The 22,077-nt window shown below is 42.5% G+C and overlaps 1 protein-coding gene across 1 annotated transcript in view; it reads left to right on the top strand.

The window, feature by feature from the left end:
* Nucleotides 1–21,643, top strand: part of MLLT1 (MLLT1 super elongation complex subunit) — a 32,493-nt gene extending 10,850 nt beyond the window's left edge. The window contains exons 4-12 of the mRNA XM_063357899.1: nt 4,237–4,380; nt 6,017–6,142; nt 7,904–8,449; nt 12,141–12,228; nt 13,039–13,150; nt 14,461–14,560; nt 14,772–14,843; nt 16,625–16,696; nt 17,211–21,643. Of these exons, the coding sequence (XP_063213969.1) occupies nt 4,237–4,380; nt 6,017–6,142; nt 7,904–8,449; nt 12,141–12,228; nt 13,039–13,150; nt 14,461–14,560; nt 14,772–14,843; nt 16,625–16,696; nt 17,211–17,339 (1,389 nt within the window). The 3' untranslated portion in view covers nt 17,340–21,643. The remainder of the gene's footprint in view (nt 1–4,236; nt 4,381–6,016; nt 6,143–7,903; nt 8,450–12,140; nt 12,229–13,038; nt 13,151–14,460; nt 14,561–14,771; nt 14,844–16,624; nt 16,697–17,210) is intronic.
* Nucleotides 21,644–22,077: the final 434 nt, after the last annotated feature.

The raw sequence follows: 22,077 nt of genomic DNA, 5'->3' as shown, positions 1-22,077 counted from the left end.
TGTTTCAAAGTATGAACTTAGTAGAGCCATTGTACGTGGATGAAGATACGGCAGGGTTGGTGAAACTGGAGATCAGTTAGAACTAGGTGTCAGGACTGTGCTGTAAGGAAGGTATCAGCTTGTGAAATACTCCTGAGGAAGGTTGATGAAGAGCCTGCGTTTGTGTGAGATGTTTGATTTTACCTAACAAATTGCTGTGTTATCGGGGCAGGGTCTGCACAGGTTTGAGGAAAGGAGGAGTAGATTTACCCTGTTAGTATTTATTCAATGTTGCTGAAACTTGTGGGAGGAGGAGTAAATTTTGTCATTTTGTCTAGCCTTTAAGTGGAAGTATTCGTTGCTCACAGTTTTTAGGTCTGTTCTGTATCACCTTACCAAACCTGCAGCACTTTCTTTTGTGATACTGATGAGTGGTGAATTTTTTTTTTTTACTTTTTTCTTCCATAAATTAATGTGTATTATCAGTTTACCCATTCTTCTATCGGAGCAGGCTGTTTTCCTGGCCAAAACACCCGGGCTGTGTGTGTTTCAGTAGCCATTCAGTGTGGCACATTGATAGGCATCTCCATATGCTGAATAGATTGCAGTGCCTGGCAAGGAAGCCTTGTCAAACGTAGCAGCTTTACTAGCCATGCCAGCATCGGATCTGGTATTTGTAAGAGCTAGTAGATTATTAAATGCCTGTCTTTGAGCAGGGAGTATATTTTCCTAATTTTCAAACGAAGTAATAGGTTTCAGATGGGGAAGAGTTCCAAAATGCTGTTCTCTGTTATTTTACTTAGCCCTGTAGAATCTCAAAAAAGATAAGGGTGTTTCATAGACTTGTTAGCAGAGTGTAACGTAAGGCTACTTGCTTCAAAAAATGAATATTGGGCCATTCACTTTTCAGTGTCCTGTCTGAAAGCGGGGTGGAAGACTAGTCAAACGGGTTATACAAGCCTAGAAGGGGGGTTTCATTTATACAGAAGTTATGAACCGGTTACGGATAAATGACTCTGTCAGGCTGGATCTATGGCAAAAGGGAAGTAGTGTTAGATGGTATAGTTATTGAATAACCATGAGCCTGCTTCCTTGGTGTGCTAGATTTTTGTAGATAATTTTGTTTTATGGCTTTCTAAAAGTGATTTATGAGCTTTATGCGCACGCTACCAGTGAAATTCTTTTGATTTGTGTTTAAGTGGCAAAGGGCACACCCTGCCTTAAAAACAGGACAAGGAAATTTTAACAAAAGACTTTGAAAAATTCCTCCTCTTATGAAAAGTGCCAAAAGAACTTTAACCCATTACTTCAGAACTCAGAAGAAAAATAAAGCAACTCCAGTGTTCATAACAGTGCAGTGCCAGACAGGAAGCTGGAAAAGAGTAAAAATAAAGCGTAATGTACTCAGCTTTGGAGTTTGGAGGTGGAGTAGCAGGAGTCACTGGACAGAGGGAAATTTACAGTGGCTGCAAATAAAGCTTGGCCCTAGCTTTGTGGTACACACTCCTCCTTTACTTCTCTGGCATCTGAGATTTGAGGGGCAGATATAAACTGAGGTTCTAAGGTGGTTTGCTCAGAGACCCCATACCAGGTTAACCATTTCATGTCCAAATTGACCACTGAATTTTGACTGGAATAACCACAATATCTACCACTTAGAAGTGGATGTGATCCGTCCTTTTAAAGCCTTTCCTGGGAGTAAGGCCCTTTAGAAAAACTTATGGTTGCAGAGAGCGACAAAATATCTACAGAAAGTAAGTCTGTCCCCTTTTCAGTGTTACTTATTGACATCAAGGGTGGAATATCGGAAGGAGGAATCAAGGAAGGGTAAAGCTTGGCTTGGCTGGGTACATAAAGTGGTGTTGCAGTATGAAAAGAGACTGCCTGGACCTAAGTTTGTAGGGTGAAAAAGTACCTACCCGCTATTGCAGCTCCAAGCAGCAGGATGTGTAGATCCCAACATGTTATTTAGAAAGGCTTTGAAGTGTGGCACTGTGGATTCAGTGTGGCTTTCCATTTAAAGTTAGAGGATGTGTGGGTCCTGGTCAATTGAGAGAGATTTTCCTTGGTTTTCTTTCTTTTTTTTCCTTCTTCCCCCCCCCTGCTCCTTGATGGTTGTTTGGAGCGAAGAACTTTTTAGGGAGGACCGGATGGGTTAAGCTTTGGAGTGTCTTGGGCTGTAATCATTAGCTATCAGTGAAAGCAGTAAAGGAAAGAATGTTTATTTGCAGCTTTTTGCTTTGAGACTTTTGTACTGGTTCTTTTAGGAGTGCTGTAATCTTAACTATTCACTTAGGTGGGGGGCTTCTGATGGCCTGAGACGGTACAAAGGATATTTTAACGATCATGGTGTTCGGCTAGGACTTGGTTCCCAGGGCAGTCGTAATCTCTGAGTTGGAGAAAAATCACATTGAAAAACTGTCTTAATTTTACAAAAAGTGGAAGCTCGTCAACAGGGGTACAATAAATATTTGAGAGATTCTCTGATGCTTTTGAGTCTATACCAAAAAAAAAGGATACCTAAGATAAAAGGGAAATGAATCTGCTGCCCCTCTCCTGCTCTCAAATGTGATGGCATTACAACTTTTGGCTAAAGCCTGCTTTTGCTAATAGATCCAAAATCAATTTATTCTATGTTATAAGCTAGGAAAAGCATTTTAGAAACCATCCTTAGGCCACGTTTGGTTTCTATTCATCCTTCATTTAAGTTTATTAGACTTTGAGGGACCCTTTTTAGCTGCTGTTTGAACTCCAGTGTAAGCACACACATGCAGAGCTCACTAATGGTTCAGTTAATGAGAATGGCGGTAGAGAAGAGGAAAATGACAAGGCAGTGTATTTTGCAAATATTTTCCTTTTTCTTCCCATTCGTGTGTTTTAGTAGACGTTTCGAGTATGAGTGGATTCTTCAGGGCTTTTCCGAAGGAGAGTCTGCAGACCCTCATATTGGTAGCATGTTCTTGCTTGTTAATGGGAGACAATTCCATTGTACATGTATGCTTAGATGCCTGCCTTCCCCTGTTTGGGGAGTTAGGATCCAAGACCTTCATCCCCTGGTGGGCTTAGGGTACTGATTTTGATGTAAACCAGGTGCGGTTACCGCACTTTTTATTATTAGAGGTATAGTTTGTACAAGAAATGGCTTCTTTAGCGACGTTAGTATCCACCAAGCAAACAGCAGGAATCGGGGTGGTCTGAAGCCGTTTGACGCTTCAACCTATTTTCAGCAAATCTAATGGCTTGGGCTAGAAGCCTGCGGCGTCTGTTCCCATACAACAATGCAACTACACCAGGAAATCAAGCTGCTGGATATGAATTGTGGAAAAGACTGCTGTGCAGCTGCTTGATGTTGCACATTGAATGAGGCATGTGGGATGCATTCATGTAAATACTGAATGTACTGTAAGGCTCCGTGTGGTTTGCAGGAGAGTCTCTTTTGCCCCATTTTGAGTTTTCATCTTGAAATGCAGAATACAAGATAATACCAGGAAATTTCATATCAATATTAGTAATATGCAAGTAGTATGCAATATTTGCAGTTTTGGGAGAAAAAAAGGAAGAGATTTCTTCCATTCTGTACTGTGAATGCAGAGTGTTTGAGCTTCTGCAGCAGGTGGAACAAAACCAGTGAGGCGCAGATGATCCCCAACATGCATACAAACTCCGGATTTCTTCAGTGAAAGTGCCCTTGGAAAGTTCAAAAGCCTGGGATATCTTCCCATTCAGCCCCTGCAATATGCATATTGAAAAGGATTTTACAAAATGAGTCATCCTTTTACCATTGCGTTTAATCTTTTCTCAGTACCCACAGAGATCCTGTGCGTTCAGAAGTTGTCCCTTCTCTAAATGAAGGATTATGCTTTTCTTAATATTGATACTTATAGTTCAGTTGCTCCCCAAAGGAGATAGGATCTGAATTTCAGTGAAAACAGAATAGTGGATAAAGCTTGTGCATCTGCTTTCCTAGGATGACTTGAACAACTTTGAACAGAAAATTGTCAGTCAGTATCCTTGTCCATGTGTTTCTTTTGCAGTGAAAAGCCATGCCCGAGTTTCTGATGAACGGTATGTTAACCTCGGACACTTTAGGCACAAATGGTTTGTTTTCTAGCTCTCTGATCTCATGATGAAAAACTCGGTGAATGCAACACTTACTCAGTGGTTTATTCGGGATTTTCAGGGGCGACTGTTTGAATCCTCTGCCTTAGCGTGCTTGCCAAACTTCTTCCATTTTCCCAAAGTCTTTCTTGTTTTTAGGAGGAGCCGAAAAAGGTTTGTTTCACATACGACCTGTTCTTAAATTTGGAGGGAAATCCACCTGTGAACCACCTTCGTTGTGAGAAATTGACTTTCAACAACCCCACCAAGGAATTCAGACGCAAACTCATTAGGGCTGGAGGGGTAAGTGCCAAAGGGACTGGAGATCTGAAGAGGTTCTGCTAAAATGTGTAGTGATCTCGTTTTGCTCTGGGGTTGCTTTTTAGCTGCAGCCTAGCAGGCTACAGTTTTCCATGTTCATCTAAAGGATGACCCAGCCAATTTTTACTCCTGGTTATGAGACTGTAGCACTTGAAGCAGAACTAAACCATTGCTTGTGTGATTGGTGGCACTTCATTTTCAATTTAAATGTGACCATTAATATCAAAGCACTAAAACCTCTCCGGAAATGGAGATCTTCTGTGGACGTTGTGCACTGTCCATCAGGCAGTTATTGTTATCCGTGACCTTCCTAGTGTCGTGAGCTGTATCAGTATAGAAAAGCTTGTGAAAAGGGAGAGGCTTCCAGTCTATTCCTTACTCATTTTTGCCAAATGAAAGCTTAATACTTAGCGCTTCCTGGTCACTAAATGTCCTCTAAACCTGAGGTCAGCTGCTTGTGGCTTAGATAATAAAAAATTAAGGGAAAGTGTTAGAATTTAGAGTGAAAATGGACATGGGAGGAAAAAAAATAGATACGCTCTTGAAGGTACAATAAGATACAGGTTGCTGCAGTGGATGAACTCTTACTTGTGGGAAAGTAATAGGCAGTGATAGACTGAAGAAAAGATAACTACAAGATCTCGGCAAATTAGCGCAAGCCACAAAGTGCATGAAGTTTTTAACCAGACAGAGAATGTCAAGACTGTATTCTAAGACACCCCCATATATAGTAATGTATAATTATGATCTGTTCAAGGACTTTATTCAAGATGGTCTTAATTGCTGGCAAAAGTTTCTTCTGAAAAAACATGTTTCTGGCTTGAAAAATTAAAAAAGTAAAAAAGCTGTGGGGAGGTTTGTCAATAATAAATCTCAAGAGTGGCAAGTATTCCAAGCTGTCCTGTCCAGATCCTCCTCACTGTGCCAGTGCTTCTCCTTATTGGGCACGAAGAGGAGAGTGCTTCTTTCAGACATAGGGTGACTAGAACATCATGTGCTTTCTAAGATTTTCATAGAACATTATTGTGTTCCTTATGTATTGAGGTGTTTCCTCTGTGAATCTCTTTTGATGCCATTCATCTAGTGGAAATTTTCAGCAGGATTGTTCTGACAGAATACAGGGGAGGTAAGAAGGAAAGTGTTTCGCAGAGCTCAGTGCTTGGTGTTAAGATCTTAAGGAAGAGACCCAAGGCCTGCGCTTTTTTTTTTTTTTTTCTTCCTGAATGAGTGAATTCAGCTTCTCCTAAATTGATGAAGTCTTGCTCATTCCTTCCAGATTTACCTTGCTCCCTGTTCTCAGGATAAAAGCATTTGCAGCAGAGCACACAGTTCTTGTCTAAACTTTATTGCCTGCTTGTGCTCGGAATATTGGTGTTCCCTTTGGGAAAGATACTTGATATTGCATGTTGCGTTTCATTTTTTTGTGGTTTTAATGTTCTGTATTTGAGGAATTGTCTTGAAACTGAGCATTACCTAGACAATCTCTTTTTATGGCCTTCAAGCAGGGGAAAAACCATCCAGAAGATGAATAATAGTGTGTTAATTGAGCAAGTGACTTAACATAATCATGTGTTAATAGTCCATGCGACTTTACTCATACATAATTTTTCTCCTCTAGGTGATGGTGATGCCAGAAGGAGCAGAAACTGTTTCAAGGCCAAGTCCCGACTATCCGATGTTACCCACAATACCACTCTCTGCCTTCTCTGATCCCAAGAAGACCAAACCATCCCATGGGTCAAAGGTTGGTGACGCATGCTTTTGTGTTACCCTGAGGTGAAGAAGTCTTTCAGGACTTGCTACTAAGAGCTTGTTTAGCAGCTGGTTTGGGCTACTTATGATTCTGAAAACGTCTTCCTTGTATTCTGTAGTTCACTAGCTAATGGTCTGGAACTTATCATAATTTAGGAGGCCTTTTTATGATTTGCTAGACTTCTCTACAGGGAAATTTTGAAAAGAAAATTAAGTGTCCAAGACTGGCATTTTTTGGTGAACCGTATCTTCCTCCTGTTCTGCTGTAGCAGATAAAGTTGAATGAAGTCCTCTCTGATTGTTCTGACTTATATTCTTGATACTGAGCGTGAATTATGTGGATCTTTGTCTGTCATGTAGAACTGTACTCTAAGTCCTTGCATCTCTTCACAGCAGGGCTTAGTAGAGAGTCAGCACTTCCTCTGTCATTAGAGCTACTTAGGGTAGTGGTGTAAAGATCTTCTGGTAGAAGGTCCAGAATGTGAAATATGCTGCACTTGGTCAGACTAGTTATTTTGTGATTTGATGTTTGCATCCAGCAGTGTCTAGTTCTTGAGACTTTCTGGTTTTGAGTTCTTGAGTTTTCCTTTTTTCAGTTGTGCGATGAATCCATTTTTGTGCAATTATACATAGGGGAAACAATCCACAGGCAATGTGTTTTGAAGCAGATTACATACGATTTATCAGCCTGAACAGTCACAAGTATTAACAGCAATTCATTTTATGATGTAATTCGATTCTGATATCCATTTTGTTCAGGGCTCTGAACACTTCTGGCACTTCAGTCATGTCTTCTGATGTTGATGTTATGAAACAGAATAAAGATGACTTATCTGTTAGTGGCTGATTTAATTTTGGTCAGGAATTAAGCATTAGAAAACGGAGAAGACAGAAGAGAAATAAAGGGTTCTGACACAAGCTCTGGTGAAAATTGCCAGTAGCTAGAGGCAATAGTCTCCTGCTTCTCTTCCTCCAGGCTGCCCTCAGAGGTGCGTGTGTGTTTGACTCTTGGCATGTTCAGTTCATATGCCAGTGTCTCCCCGCAAGACCCAGTTCTATAAGTGTTTTGAGTTCACATATAATTCGCAAAGGGAACTCCTTTGCCTTCATGTGTACATGACTCTTAGGATAGGCAGGGTCCTAATGATTGGTGTCTTAAAGCTTTTATTAAAGGTGATAGAATGCTTGCTTATATCATAGACTTTGGCTCTCTTACGATTGTAGGGATATTCAGTATTTTTGTCAAGTTGCAGTGTGGTTGATGTGGTGAATTGGCAACTAGGTTGCGAACATAACTTGCATTTGCCATGGATGTGATTTAACCTTAAAAAAAAAAAAATCCCCCTAGTTGTTGGGGTTTTTTCCCTAAAATGTTGTGTGAAGCATAACTTTGTGTGACAGCTTGAGTGGGTTTCCTCTTACCTGGCTTCAGATGTTAACACTACAGATTAAATCTGAATAAAACATCTACGTTTTAGACCTCCGTTTATAGACCATGGAAAGGAAGGAACATCTGTGAAACGTGTTTCATCCTGTCCTAATGTAGATGTTTAAGTGGCTGCTGTCAATTTCTGTCCATCAGCTTTAGGGAAATCTAGATGTCTACCTCTGAGGTACATAAGTACATGAGACATCTGTGGGTGGATGTCTACATGAAACAAAGGCTTCAATGTGAATTTTGAGACTGTTTTATAATTCTGTGCAGAGCTTCGATTTCATACCTAGCTTGCATGTTTCTTTTGCTGAATTTTAGGATGCGAACAAGGAAAGTAGCAAGGCATCTAAGCCACACAAAGTAACCAAGGAGCACAGAGAGAGGCCAAGAAAAGACTCTGAGAGTAAAAACTCCTCCAAAGACCTTGAAAGAGAACAAAACAAGCCTTTGAAGGACTCCTCCAGAAAACCAACTGAGAACAAAATGCCTAAGGAGGAGAAGGCACCTCCAAAAGCTGCTTTCAAGGAACCAAAACTGGCCGTGAAGGAGACCAAACTGGAGAACACTTCTCCAAAGGGTGGGCCACAGCCGGAGTTAAAGTCTTCCAGCAAGAGGCCCTCCAACGTGGAGTCACCAAAGCCTAGTGCCAAAAAACAAAAAAAGAGTAGCTCCAAAGGGGTAAAGAATATTCTAGGGACATCTCCCAGAACCTCGTCTTCCTCATACCCAGAGAAGAAACAAACCAAGGAGAAGATGAATGCCAAAGTGGAAAAGGTAAAATCTGAAAGTGAGGCCAAGGAGATCAAAAAGCCTGTGGAAATGGAGGAGTCAAATTCAGAGGATGAAACTTCTTTCAAGTCAGAGGTGAGTAGGGATTTGTCCTTTACCAGAATTTTTAAGCGTGCTGCTTAAATCCCTGCATGAAAAAGATGTTGAAAAATATTCCCTCAGATAAGGTAGAGATTGGCAAATACTTAGGCTGGGGTGTTTCTCAAATAAAACTCTTTTTTGAATATCGTATCAGTATTAATCGTTACTACTGCCTGGTTTACCTCCTATTTCAGATGCGCAGTTCTATTTAGATTTATCTGCAGGCAGAGTTAACTAAAAGTCAGAGTTTAAGGTTATGGTCTCGTTCGTCCCTTGCGGTGATGTTTATGGAACTAGAGTATAGTAGACGTAGATACACTTTCTACCTGCTTATGGTAATGTAATTTTTGACCATGATCTTAATTCAGAAAAGGATGAAATAATTTCAGTTTTATTTCTGAAAAAAAAAAAAAAAAGTATTAAAATGTAAATTAAAAAACCCTATTCCTGACATGGCCTGTAAGAAATGTGCTATTGGCTAAAGCTCAAAATATAACCACATGCCGCTAAACCTGAATAAGTTGTGTTGTAAAATATAAAACAAATTATGTTTTTGTGCTACTATTTTTAAAAGCTGTCTAAATATTTTTTTCCTTTTTACAACGAAGAACATTCCTCATCCTCTGTCTTCTACAAATCGTTTTCCAAAAGAAGGCAAACAAAAAAAAAAGTAGGAGGGGAAAGACATGACTTAAATCCAAACTCTTGCTACATTTCACTTGTATATTTTGTATTTGCTATAAGGAAGCCATGTATCTTCTAATAGAATTCACAGGATAATATCACATGAATTTTTGAACTGCTTCCTACTGACCACTTCAAGAAAGATTTGTTTTACTAGAATAAATCTTCTAGGGACAATTTGTATTATGATTTAATCAGCACTGTGATACAATAAGTATTGATGTGTTTATTTCAGAAAGGATTTTTTTGCAAAAGATTCCCAGTAAAAGAGTTTACTGGGGAAGCGTTAATTCAAGTTACTCTGCAAAGATCTTTTCCAGATTGATTAAATGTTTGTAGATTGTGCATTAGGAAGAAGCAGCTCCTCTCCACTGTTAGCCTTATACCTGAAGTGCATCAGTGTGTAGCGAGCCCATCATTTCTGTACCAGATACGTGGCCCTCACTGCGAGCCCCTGTAACCTGCTGAGCTCTGTTACGTCCTGAGTGTCTCGCACTTCATTATTTCTTAGGTGACATCCATCCCCTTGGGACTCGCCATGCAGCTGTAAGCCGATAGCGCTGGTTAGACTGTTCCGTGAAACCGCAAACTGTGGTTGCGGTTCTGCAGCGTCTGCTGCAGTCCTGTCCTGCCCCCACCAAGCTTTGTGTGCTTCTGTGTCCTCTCTTGCACCAGCTCTTGTGTCTCTTGGATGCTTGACAGAGGTATTTGAGTGCTAGCCCAGGAGGCGGGCAGGAATACTCAGTGTGATGGAGGGGGAACCATGGCAGCTGCCAGTCAGATCAGCTTAGGTTTCTGTGGAACTTGAAGCTTAAGGGTATAACTGCATAATGCATTGGCATCAGCAGAGAAGACTGTTTGAGTTCCTTTTCCACCCTGGGGGGTTCTTTTTGCTCCCAACCCTGCAGTTTGCTACTCCATCGTTTGTACTGGTACAGCTGTTTGTGGATCTGTGTGGTAAGCCACATCACTAAAGCGAATGAGCAGCTGGAGGTGGACTGGGGCCCGGAAACTCTTAAATCAGCTTTGCTGCTGCAGCCAACGTATTGTGCAACATGCTCCGAGGCTGCGACTCCACGATTGCTTTGAGTTGACATCTTTGCAGGCTGCTGTTGAAAGGAACAGTCTTGCTCTCATTTGTGCTGCTGGCATGAGAGCTCGTGTGACTTTGCAATGGGCCGGAGGAGTTTCTCCTTCCATTTCAGCTCCTGCTGAAAGTTAGTTATCCTTTCCCTTTTTTTTTTTTCTTTTTTTTTTCTTTTTTTTCCTCCTTCCCCCATCAAGTCCAGTTCCCTGAACTGGCCTCATGCTTGGCTGCCTAAACGTTAGTGCTGACAAAAGAGAGAGGCTGAGATGTGAGGGCAGGATTGCTTTTTTCCATTGTCGGCATGTGTTTTTGTCATATCTCGGTGACAGTAACTGCAGCGTGAGCATGCAGAGCATGTCCAGCTGGATGCCTCCTGAAGGGCTGAAATTAGCTGATAGGGTTAATGGCAAAAGGAGAGATGAGCATCTATACAACTTCCGACTGCTGCTTAGGTCCTAATAAGTCATTTTAAGGGAACACTTGCTGGATTATTAGGAATGAAAGATGTTAGGATTGAATGTGAGGGTAAGACACAAGAGTTGTCCTTCCTTATCTTGAAAATGTTGCTCTTTCCTTTCACGTTGTAATTTTTTGGGGAAAAAAAATAAAAGGCTACTGCAATGTGCCAGTACGTCCAATATTGGCATTGTTAAATTATTCTTCTGTGCTCCTGAATAATTTACAAGGGTTGTAATAACCCTTTTTGTCATTTTTTCCCGCCTTCTTACAGTTGAATAAATGAAACTCTAACAATACTTGGGTGATAAATTATAGGGAAGGGTGGTATTGGGATGAAAGTCCTGCCGCGGCTTTCGCTTATTAACGCCCAAAGCTGCTGATGTGCCTCTTTCTACCTGTTTACAATGTTTTTATAATATTAACACTTTCATAATAAAGTTTATTGATCAATGGGAATATGTGATTTTTCTAGCATCAGGATTTTGGTAATGGAAGTGGATTCCCAGGAAAGGTGCAGTGAAATTGAAATGCTAAATTTCCAGAGAATTACTTTAAAAAAAGGAAGACAATATTACAGTGCATTGAGACTCTTTAAACTACATTTTACTCAGTAACAAAAAACCCTTTTAAGATTTTTGTAATAGTCACTGCTGCCATCGGGGGGTGAAGAGTTGTTTTAGCCTTCGCTGCCACCTCGTGGTCCTTTAAGCTAAAGCGTGTGATTGCTGTACAATATCTGGGTTTCTGTTAAAAACGCACATAGCACTAAAGCTTTTTACTCGCCTTAACTGCATAGTGTGCTCCTGGCGCTTCTGCTGCCTACTGACAGTGAGTGGCGTTGGTTTCACGAGAGTTTATCTGGTTTCTTTTACGTTTTCACAATAAACTGGAAACAGTACGGTGGATTGCTCAAATTGGTGTAGAAACAACTGTTTTGAGCGTATAGTAATAAATTAGAACTCATTTTGGCGTCAAGTGAGCTACTTAGGAAAGGCAAGCCTGTCCGTGTTTAACGATCAGTACGAGGTGTTCAGAGGGAGCGTTGGTGAGTTACAACAAATAACGCTTTTTAAGAGGGCTTTGCTAATTGTGCTAAGTTGTATGCTAGTCATCTTTCACAATTCAAAGGAAGGGGTTTTCACTTTTACATTTTTCAGATGCTATTTTTCATCACTTGAGGCTATTTGAAACTAGTGGCGTGAAGGGTTTTGTTGGCAGCTCATGCCGCTGCCCGGGAGCGCTGAGCTACGCTGTATCAGTTTTCATAAATGTTGTTTCTATTTACCTTGTATTTTGTATATTTTCTGTAATCCCGAGAACTGCATTCAGCCACCTATGACGTTGTAGAGTGCTCAAATGCTTCTATCTCCCTGTGCTTTGTGCTCTGCGCTGGTTTTCCGGATGAGAAAGGTTAAGATTCTTTTTTCTTTTTTTTCCCTTTTATGGGGGGTTAAGTCTGTCCAGTCCAGCCCTTCCAACTCCAGCTCCAGCTCCGACTCCAGCTCTGACTCTGATTTCGAGCCATCTCAGAACCACAGTCAAGGTGTGTTGCAAGAAATAAAATGTGTTTAAAATCTTCCTTGCATAACCTTAAAAGGCTCGTGAGAATTGGATCTGTTTTCCCAGCACTCTATATAGTTAAGGCTAATACGGTTTCTTGTATGCAACCATATGTTGAAGCTGTGATGCTTCAGCAAGAAAAGGCGATAATGTCATAGTGTAATCATGAACAAGTATTTTTCTTGTTTTGGCAGTTAATTTATGAGTAGGATTTGGTTCTTTCCCTGTTGGCTTTGGTTCCTGCCTCGGTTTATAAATGTTTGCTGTTGCTTGATCTACAGTGTCACCAGAGTATTTCTCCTCTGATCTCATATATGCTTTATTAAAAATTATAGATGTGACATTCATCACTCTGCCAGCACATAACGTAGCTTTTTTTCAGATTCCTCCACTGAAAATCCAGAGAGATATACTGTGGCAATAGTAAATGTTCTAACCTTAGCAAATACTGTGTTGCTACAACTGCTGTCTCTTGAGTGACATTTAAAATGGTCCCCAAACACATGAAAAATGTGTCCTTTTGTTTTCATTCCAAAAGAGAGTGGGAGGATTTGGGGGGAGGCTAGGGTGGGTTTGCAGCAGTTGTAAAGCTTGTCAACTCAGCTTTAGTTTTGCGACAGAAATACAGTGTCTTTTAGCAATATCTTTGTGCAAAATGAAACTACCACTGACATCTTATTGAGAAATCTTGATGTATCTTAATAATACCTAATCCAGTTTAGATCAGATAGCTCGGATGGAGTTCTGCTGCACGTGTCCTTGTGCTGAATCGCTTTCTCCCCTCTCATCCCAGGCCCACTGCGCTCCATGGTGGAAGATCTGCAGTCAGAAGAGTCAGATGATGATGACAGCTCCTCTGGAGAAGAGGCAGCAGTCAAAGCAAACCCAGTCAGCCGGGATTCCAGGTGGTAACAAATCAGGAAGAAAGATGTTTCTTGTCTTTTTGCCTTCCATATTTGGTGGTTTTTGTGTGTCCTCCTTTTGGAGGGAGGAATCAAAGTGATGGGGCTATGTGTGAGAGGCAAGTGTGAGAGAAGGAGAGAAAGGGCAGATGTGTGGAGCACATAGCACGGGGTGGGGACACAGAGTCGATGAAAACAGCAGGGTGAGAACAGAATTGAGGAGAGATCACCGGAGCTCAAAGAGAGGAAGCCACTGGGAAGCGGTATGTTTGAGTTTGCAGGTGTTAGTGACTGAGCCCCTTAAAATAGTCACCTAATTGTCGTCTTCAGATCTCTGCTGAGCTGAATGGTGTGTGACACCTTTGATCTGCAGAGATTAGAGAAGTGTTGTGGAGGCTGTCAGCATGTGTGCTCTTCTTACTGCATATGACTGATACAAAACTGAGAAGTCTTAGTCTTTGCTGATAGTGTGTGCTGACAGTTGGTTACTTGGCTCCTATGGGACTTGGTTAACAGCTGTTTCCTGCTTTAGTCAATGGAAATAGTTGAATTTCATCCTTCTCCCCTCAGGAAATGCTGTTGTAGCCAAAACCTGGAGTCTCAGGCTAAATACTTGAAACCAAATGCTTGGCCCAGATAGCAGCTGCAAATTTCAAATGATGCTGGTGTTCACCAAAACCTAAGAAAAATAAAATAAAATCTGTTGTTGCACTCTGTCATTATCAACTAAACAGGAATGGAGAGACTTTGAAGTATATATGTATTTTTTTTTTATACCTTTAGGGGATAGATAATAAATAGTTTTTCAAGTTCATCAAAAGTAGGATACCTGGTATAATACATCTATAGGGCCACAACAAGAATGAGAATAAATAGCAAATCTCGAAGGTCACAACAAACACTAAGTGCATTTTCTTGCCTGTGTTCTCAGTGGGGGTGTTGGAAAGCCCCTCCTGCAGGTACTGGGTGATTTTTGGAATGAATCCTCAAAATGAACAGTTGCTGCCTGTGAAAATCAGGTGGTACTTTCTGAGTTGTTCTAAGGGGACTTCTGTATGAAAGAGTTGAACTGCCAGCTGTAGTGTGTAAACTGAAACTCCCTCTTCTGCCTGCCCAGGGAATGGAAGATGGCAAAAGTGATGTCAGCAGGGAAAAAAGGGATTCTTGGAAATTACAGGCTGACCATTTCTCCCAGACAATTTAGCAGTCTATAATAAAGAGGAGAATTTCACTTAACTCTCTGTGGTTCGCTTGACAGCTAAGTAAGTTTCCTACTACCTGGTGATGCTAATTCTCCGCTGCTTGCTTTTCAGACTGAGCCTTAGTGACAGCGACAGTGACAACAGTGCAGATTCCTGCCTGCCGAGTCGAGAGCCACCTCCTGGTCAGAAACTGCCCCCAGCAAATAATAAGGTATTGCATCCTGTACCATGCTACTTTCCACCGCTCTTGGTTCCTTGTTCCACACATGGTGTTAGTTCTGACTTGCACCAAATTTTCCCTATCTCACTGTCTTCATCAGACAGGTGATTTCTCTCTGTTCAGTGTTGTGCACCCAAGCCATTAAACCACCGTCTCGTCTGAACTAATTTTAATCCTTAATGTTGATTTCTTTTATCCTCAGGCATCTGGAAGAAAAAGCCCAGAGTCTTGTAACAAGCCAGAGAAGATCCTGAAGAAGGGAACATATGACAAGGTAGGTTTGAGGATTTGCATATCATAGAACTGTTGGATACTCACTAACATTCCTGTGTAGAAAACAATCTGCATCAGCTTAGGCTGTTCACATTGTTCTGTCTCAGCACGTTAAAAGCTTGAGTATAATGAAAAATAGATGTTGAAAGGGACAAACTTTGGAGAGTGACACTGCAGAAATTGTGTGGGTTAAATAGATGGACCCCCAGGTTGCTTCCATATGCAAAATGTTAAAATTAACTTTATTTGTTTGCCCTTTGTCTGAACCAATGGTCTGGCCACCACTGCAGTGGCGAGTGCCTCTTCGTTAAAATGCAGCTTTTTATCTGTCTTTGATCTTACAAATTAAAGATTGTTTGATGCTCTGCTTTGCTGGGTTAGTTGAAACCTTTGTTTATTCAAGGAAATTCCCTCCTTTGTTGCCTCCAAGGAAAGCAGAGCAGTGTACATGCTCCTAAAGCATGGCTAACTCGCAAGCAGATAGCCAAACCCCAAGTTGTCACAGTCCGCTGTGACTTTTTTTCATAAAGAAATCAATCAAGTGGGAGCTTAATACTTTTCCTTGGTCCGATCGTGGAGGTCCTTGCAGTAATCAGAAGATCAGTCTGTAGCTCTCGTTTGTGTGTTTTAATACTTTTTCAACAGGAGAACAGAGCGCAGGTTGGTCGCTTAATGTTAGGTCTAGGTGTGATCTTGGGACACTTGCATATCTGAGTCTCCTGCTAGTTACAAAGTATTCGACCACTAAATACTGGTAACTGGAGCTGAGACGGCTTATCTGAGGCAAGGTTTGTAGGTAACAGTATGTTTTATTGGACCACTTAGTATAAATAGCAGGGAACATCCTTGAGACCCATTGAAGAGGGTGCCTGAAATGCCGTCAGCTTTTCCAACTGTTAGAGGTTTTGTAAAAGATACCAGCTCTCCCAGCAAGCGTAGCATTCAGTCCTGCTTAGGTGTTTGGGGCTGCGTGAATGTGCTGGGGGGGGTGTATATTTCACAATTTTTGGGGGGGGGGGGGGAGGAGGGGAAGAATTTGGGATGTTGTGGGTTGGTTTTTTTTTTTGCCTTGCTACAATTACTTAAATGAGTTCATTTTGCTGATACAGACATGAACAACTCTGAGGCAGCTTTACAGATTAGGAATCTATCCCCTGTGAGCCAACAGAACTTATTGGCTGCCTGGAAAAAAAGAAAATAAATTAAAAAAAAAAAAAGAAAAAAAGAAAAAGCAAACTGCCCTTATATAAGAACAATTCCCATGTTGAGCTTGTAAACAATCCTGCATTTACCATTGTGGCGTCAGTAAAACTACCTGAGAATACAGTGCACTCAAAGAATTTTTCCTTCCCTAAACACAAACCATTGTTCAGCAGATTGCTGGGATGTTGGTCACTGACGCAGGTGTCTTCAGGTAACGAGTAGTACAACTGGCTGATGAAGAACTCGCGCTGAAGTTCACCTCGGTGAACTTCACCTTGTTGAGGTCCTCTAAGCTCAAAGGTTCTGACCACTTCTTAAAGCTGGTTACAGGTGTTTGTTTAATGGTGTCATTAACTAGTCTTGCTGATGGTCTTTAGACCATCCGTATTTGTGTGAAGTCTTTAGGCTCCCAGTACTTGATAACGATGGAGGAGGCGGTAAAAAAGGTAGAGAAAAATTGGGAATAGAAACATGTCTGAAAGGGCCTCCAGTTCCTCTTATTCTTACTAGGAAAGTCACTTTGGCAGTCATACAAACATGCCACGTGTGTCACTATTTCTGTTCATGCCTCCTTTACAGGCCTACACTGATGAATTAGTGGAGCTTCACAGGCGACTAATGGCACTACGAGAGCGCAATGTGCTACAGCAGGTAGAGATCATTTGTCAGCTTTCTGGCAAGCTGTTGTACTCTGGTAACCTTTGTGTCCAAGGGTCTCAGACGGACCCCTGTGATGCTTGACCTCTCACTCGCCTCTCCTTCATGAGAGGGTCTGGTTCACTTTGAGAGGAAAGATATGTAGAAAAAAAACCCCATCAGATGTGCATGCAATGTTTTTGTTGGAAAAGATACAGAAGTGTGGTGTGTGCACCTTTCCTCTGCCACCCTGGTAGCAGTCCCAAGGCTGGGCTCTCTTGGTCTAATTTAAAAGGAAAGAAATGTGCCCATATCACGTTCCCAACTGAGCTAGTCAGACATGCAGCAGGAGCTGGTTTGCTTTTTTGGGAGAGGATTCACTTCATGTTGTGAGACGTTCTCATCTCTGAGGCTGTTCTAAAGGGATGAGAAAAGGACTGGATGGGTTGCTCTATATCTGCTGGCCTTTCTGCTGTCCTTAATCTTTACGGGGTCTCCATACATCCTTGCTTGTCTCCTTTCTGTACAGATTGTAAATCTCATTGAGGAAACCGGGCATTTTAATGTTACCAACACAACCTTTGACTTTGACCTCTTCTCCTTGGATGAGACAACCGTCCGTAAGCTGCAGAGCTACTTGGAAGCAGTGGCAACATGACGCTTGGCCTTAGAAGCAGGCTGCTTTTGAAACCAGAAATCCCGTTTATTGGTACCAGGAAACGAACCCATGGAACTAGGCCTTCTTATTCTCTTGATTCACCCGAAGCACTGCCTTAGAGAACAGCCATGCTCTATGAATGCACAGCCAGCTGCACTTTCTAGTAGGCTTCAAACAAGCACCCATATTGCTGAGTCTGTCCTCCCTAGCTTCATAAGTACGCTTGGGCACAGGTCCTGAGTAGAGCAAAAGACGTGCTGCACTTAGCTGCACAGTGTGACCTTTTTGGTTTTACTTCGAGAAACTGTGTTTGAAGAGCACATTTTCAGGCATCTCTGAGATCTGAAGAAGTGTGGACGATGTTTTCTTCACCAAATCTAGGGACCAGCCTGCCTGTGGAGAGCTTTAGCGAGTCCCGTTTCCTCCAGCTCTGTGAAGAAGCGTTCATGCTGTGTAAGCAAGATTGGCTTTTACAAAGCTAGCCGAGAGACTGATGACAGAGGAGGCTTCCCAGGGGTCCCGCTGGTCTGCTGCAGAGGAAAGTGGACAGATTCCAGTTTTGATCACTTGCAAGTTAGTTCTGCCACGGTTCGGTATAGAGCGCTGCTGTAATTTGGCTCCCGATTCCTACAGGGCATCGTTCCACACGCAGGACCTTCAGCTTCCTGCAGAGACAGTTCGTGCTCTTTGGAGAGGCCTCTAGAATCTGCTGTCTCCTGCTGGGGTTTTGAGATGTCTTGTTTGTTGATCTGAGCTCCTAAACAAAGTCTCACTCCTTTCAGTCTGCTTTAACTGTAATAGGACTACAAAACTGTAAGCTGTATATTTTATATATATATTATATATATGTATGTACTGTATGTATAAGAAGGGCCTAGTTGGGTCTTATGATCTTAAGGGTGTGTTTTTCTGTTATGTTTTTTAATGGCTATGGCAGGGGAAGGGCGCTTAATAAGATTTGACTTGTTTGTTAAAATGCCTCTTGTGGACAATTTTTAGTGTATGAAAGCTGAACAGCAATCTTCAAAGCATTTTGTGCTCTGGAAGGGACTCACCTGTCGTCTTTTCATTTGTCAGTGTTTAATAACTTTGCCAAAATGGGTGATTGGTTTTGTTCTATGTTCTCAAAGAGGAATCTCCTACAGTGGCCCCTATAGTAGTGGCTGTACTTTGGGAAAACCGAAACAAGGGAGAATTTTATCTTGGGACACACCTGGAAAACGCTGATGTAAAAACCAAGTCAAGTCAGGTTTGTTTCCTCCTCCCTTTCCCGCCCCGCTGCCTGTTAAAGAAATGGCAGAAAACAGTAAACACTAATCCAGAATCTTTCATATATTTCTAGTTAAACTAGTATTGACTTCCAAGTGTTGTCTAGGTGGGTGTGAGGAAAGTCCCGCGACTTTCATCAAAACTGTATTACACTCCCGTTCCCTAAATTCAGTATTTTTTTTTTTGCAGAATTGCTCTGTTTTTCCAATCAGTGTGTAAGCTTTTGCCAAATGTTAAGTGGGCTGCAGGCAGCGAGGAGGAGAGCAGCGGTCCAGGGGAGCCTCCGCTCCCGAGTGGACCTCCCATATCTGTGAAAGCCCCCTGTGGGAGCTGGGGGGTTGTGTCACTCCAGGGTTGGCTGTCCCTTCTCCATTCTGAAATTGCAGTCCCTTGTTTTGGGTTACCCCTTTCTTTATCATGGAAATGTTGCAACTAATCAACTTAAGTGGCAATATGATGATAAGCTTGTTTGAGTTGGGTCATGTTGACCCGATTCCCATTAATTTTGTCTTTGTACCATCTTTCATGTGTCTCGTGTGTGTGTGCGTGTGTGTGTATATATATATATACACATATATATATAAAAAATCAAGCTCATGCCAGGTGCAAACCCTGTCACAACAGTGATCTCAGCTGTTTTCTTTCTTGATGGACAATGCCAAGCCTGGATAGAAACCCTGTGCGCAAACGTACACGGAGAAGGTGGAGGACAGCGGGAAGAGGAGGAGCTGCCATTCTGTCTTGGTTGGCAGTGGGATGCGTCATGGTGGAGGACAGCAGACGCAGGCCACGAGTGTCACAGACTCTCCCGTGTGCTGTGTTAGGCCTGGTGGGTATGTGCGAACTGCTCATGGTCTCTGTTGCATCTGTGGCGTGGAGGAGGCAAGCCTTGTGTGGTCGCTACGGCCCCAGACTTGGCTCCCTGGGTGTGCGGAGACTCCTGCCCGCTGCTCCCAGTGCAGGGTGGGGTTGGTGACGTTGTCCTGTCCCTGAAGCAATAGGATCAGCGGTGGTAGCCAGCCTGAGATCTCCTGAGGTCTTTTGCCTCCTCTCTCCACCTGGGTAACCCACTCCCACAGCCATTGCATCCTGTCGCCTATCCTGGCAGCGTTTCTTCTGGGACTGTCAGTAGCCTCCAGAGTTACTCCATGAGGGATGGGAGGTGCCACCTCCCTTCTGTCCCCTTCTCCTGTTCAGATCGGAATGGTCATGCTGCTCCCAGCCAGTCCAAGAACACGTGTGGGAGGGTGTTCCTGAACTTGGCTGGAAGTGCCCGGGGCTCCCGCCTGCGGCTGTGGCATCGTCCTGTCCTGGAACCGACTTTATTCGTGAAGTCTGATGAGCATTGATAGGAATTTTGTTTGGTTTTTATAAGAAGTATTTTACACATGGATTTTTTTAGACTGTTTATAATCTCCTTGAAAACCTGAAATAGGATTGTTCCCCCAGCAATAGTTCTTTTCCATTGTGTGCACATGCTGATTTGTTACTAAAAGGTTTCTTGCAAGTACTTAGTTGTTCTACAGAGTTGTTGTTTTTTGGGGTATGTGGTAGCGTCGGGGACCACAGGAGGAATGACTCTGCAAAGAAAGAATGGTCAAATTTGAGCCTCATCTTGTGTCCCCTTCTAGTTACATATGAACGAGTTCCCTGTGTAGATTCTCTATAGGCTGGCTGAATGCTGTTCTGAACATGCCGTGTACAGGTATTTGTGGATAAAGTGTTTGTTCTTGTGTCACTCTTGAGAGCATGGATGGATTATTGTACTATAGGAAGGAGGTGGCAGTGCTGCCGTCGGCATTGCTTCAGGTCTTCGAGGATGTGTAGTAGCTTGCGTTGTTTAAAAAAAGGAGAAAAAAAAAAATACCCAAAATCGATTTCTAGCCATAATGGTTTTTCCAAGGAAAACAGACAGAACTCTGTTACTTTTCAGTGTCCTTCATCTTGTTACTGGAGGCGTGAACAAGTGCGGATCGGTCTGAAGGCTATCAGAGTTGCTTTGAATTGAATCGTGTTGGAGGTGAGATCAGGACACAGCTTTTCCTTTGTCCTTGGCCTTTGTATTAAAGGGCAAAAAAGGGGGCAGGAGTATTTTCCGGTTGTCTTGGTCTGCGTATGTATTAAGCCTTGAGGCTTTGATTACTGACATTTACTATTAAAAAAAGGAGGGGAAAAAACAAAAAAAAAAAGGATAGTAAGGCTGGCTGGATCCCAAACCAGCAGCTGAGGAATATTGGACATGTAGGTAACGAGACTGGCTGTGCTGTGGTCAGGCTGAATACATGGAAGTGCAATGATTTTGCCACCAGTTCTTCTGTTGCTGTGTGCGGTGGTAGCATCAGAACTAGCGAAGCAATTGATGCAACAATCCAGAAGCAGTTTTTTGTCAGATCTTGAACGTATTTGATGGTGAGAGAGGTTTAAACTTCCCTTACGGAGCTTGCCCTGTCACGTTCTCTGCGAGCAGAGACCCGAGTCGCTCTAGTTCTGCGGATTTCAGCTGTCCCGTTGGCGAATGCACTGGAGCGCGGGCGCTGGGCTCGGACGGAGCTTCTCTCTGCTCGCCCAGGTGCCTGGCACTCACGAGTTGGCATGTTCGTGTCGATGCTGGAGACAACCATTGCGCACCTTGTTACCAGTAGTACTTCTAAAACGACGAAAATCGGTCGGTATTGCTTTCCTGGAGGCGTGAAATAGCCATCAAAAACTGACAAGATGAGTTTTGCACTCCTAAAGAAAAAAAATGTAAGTACTTCAACTTCTAGATAATTTTTAATTGTATTTCTGCCTAGAGCCGAGGTATTAAATACCTTGTCACTTGAGGATTTTAAAAGTTGTGTTGGGAAATGAATTCTTCACTCAGCTGTAAGAAATTCAGCTGGCCCAAGACTAACTTCAAGATTTAAAAAAAATAAAAAAAATAAAAAAATCATGTTTGTAATACGTTACAGGATTGTTTGTCCTGAATTTTAAACTTTTTGTTAAATTTGTGGAACTATGGAGGAATTTTCTAGAAAAAGTGAAATAAAGTAAAGATGGAAAAGTAAAACTTCAAGCGTTTTTTTTTTTTTGTTTGTTTGTTGTGTTGCTTCTCCATGGGCAGCAACGAGGTTTTCCTGAAGCGCCTTGTTATCGAAAAGGTTTTCCGTGGGAAGTGCAGAAGCCGGTAACGCAGTCGGCTGCTCGGCAGCTCCGCAGGCGAGGGAAAGGAAACTTGTTCTAAGCGCAGTCGGTCTGGGGTAAGGCTCTGTTACCACACTAACGTGTTAAGTCAGTTGTTTAAATCCTGTCGCCGCTGCAGGGTGGTGTTTGGGTTCCCTGCGGGAGCTGTGAGCGCTAGGTGGAGCGAGCAGGCCAGGACACAGCTTCCCTCCTTGCTTCCCTGGGCTTTGAAGGGGTTCTCCACTGCTCCCAGAGCCTGTCGGAGCTTGTCACCAACCCCGCAGAGCCCAAGCGGTCCTTCGCCGTG

The sequence above is a fragment of the Chroicocephalus ridibundus genome, chromosome 22 (genome assembly GCF_963924245.1).
Source record: "Chroicocephalus ridibundus chromosome 22, bChrRid1.1, whole genome shotgun sequence".
Classification (NCBI taxonomy): domain Eukaryota; kingdom Metazoa; phylum Chordata; class Aves; order Charadriiformes; family Laridae; genus Chroicocephalus; species Chroicocephalus ridibundus.
Note: the sequence above shows the minus strand (reverse complement) of the source record. Positions and strands in the feature narration are given on the sequence as shown.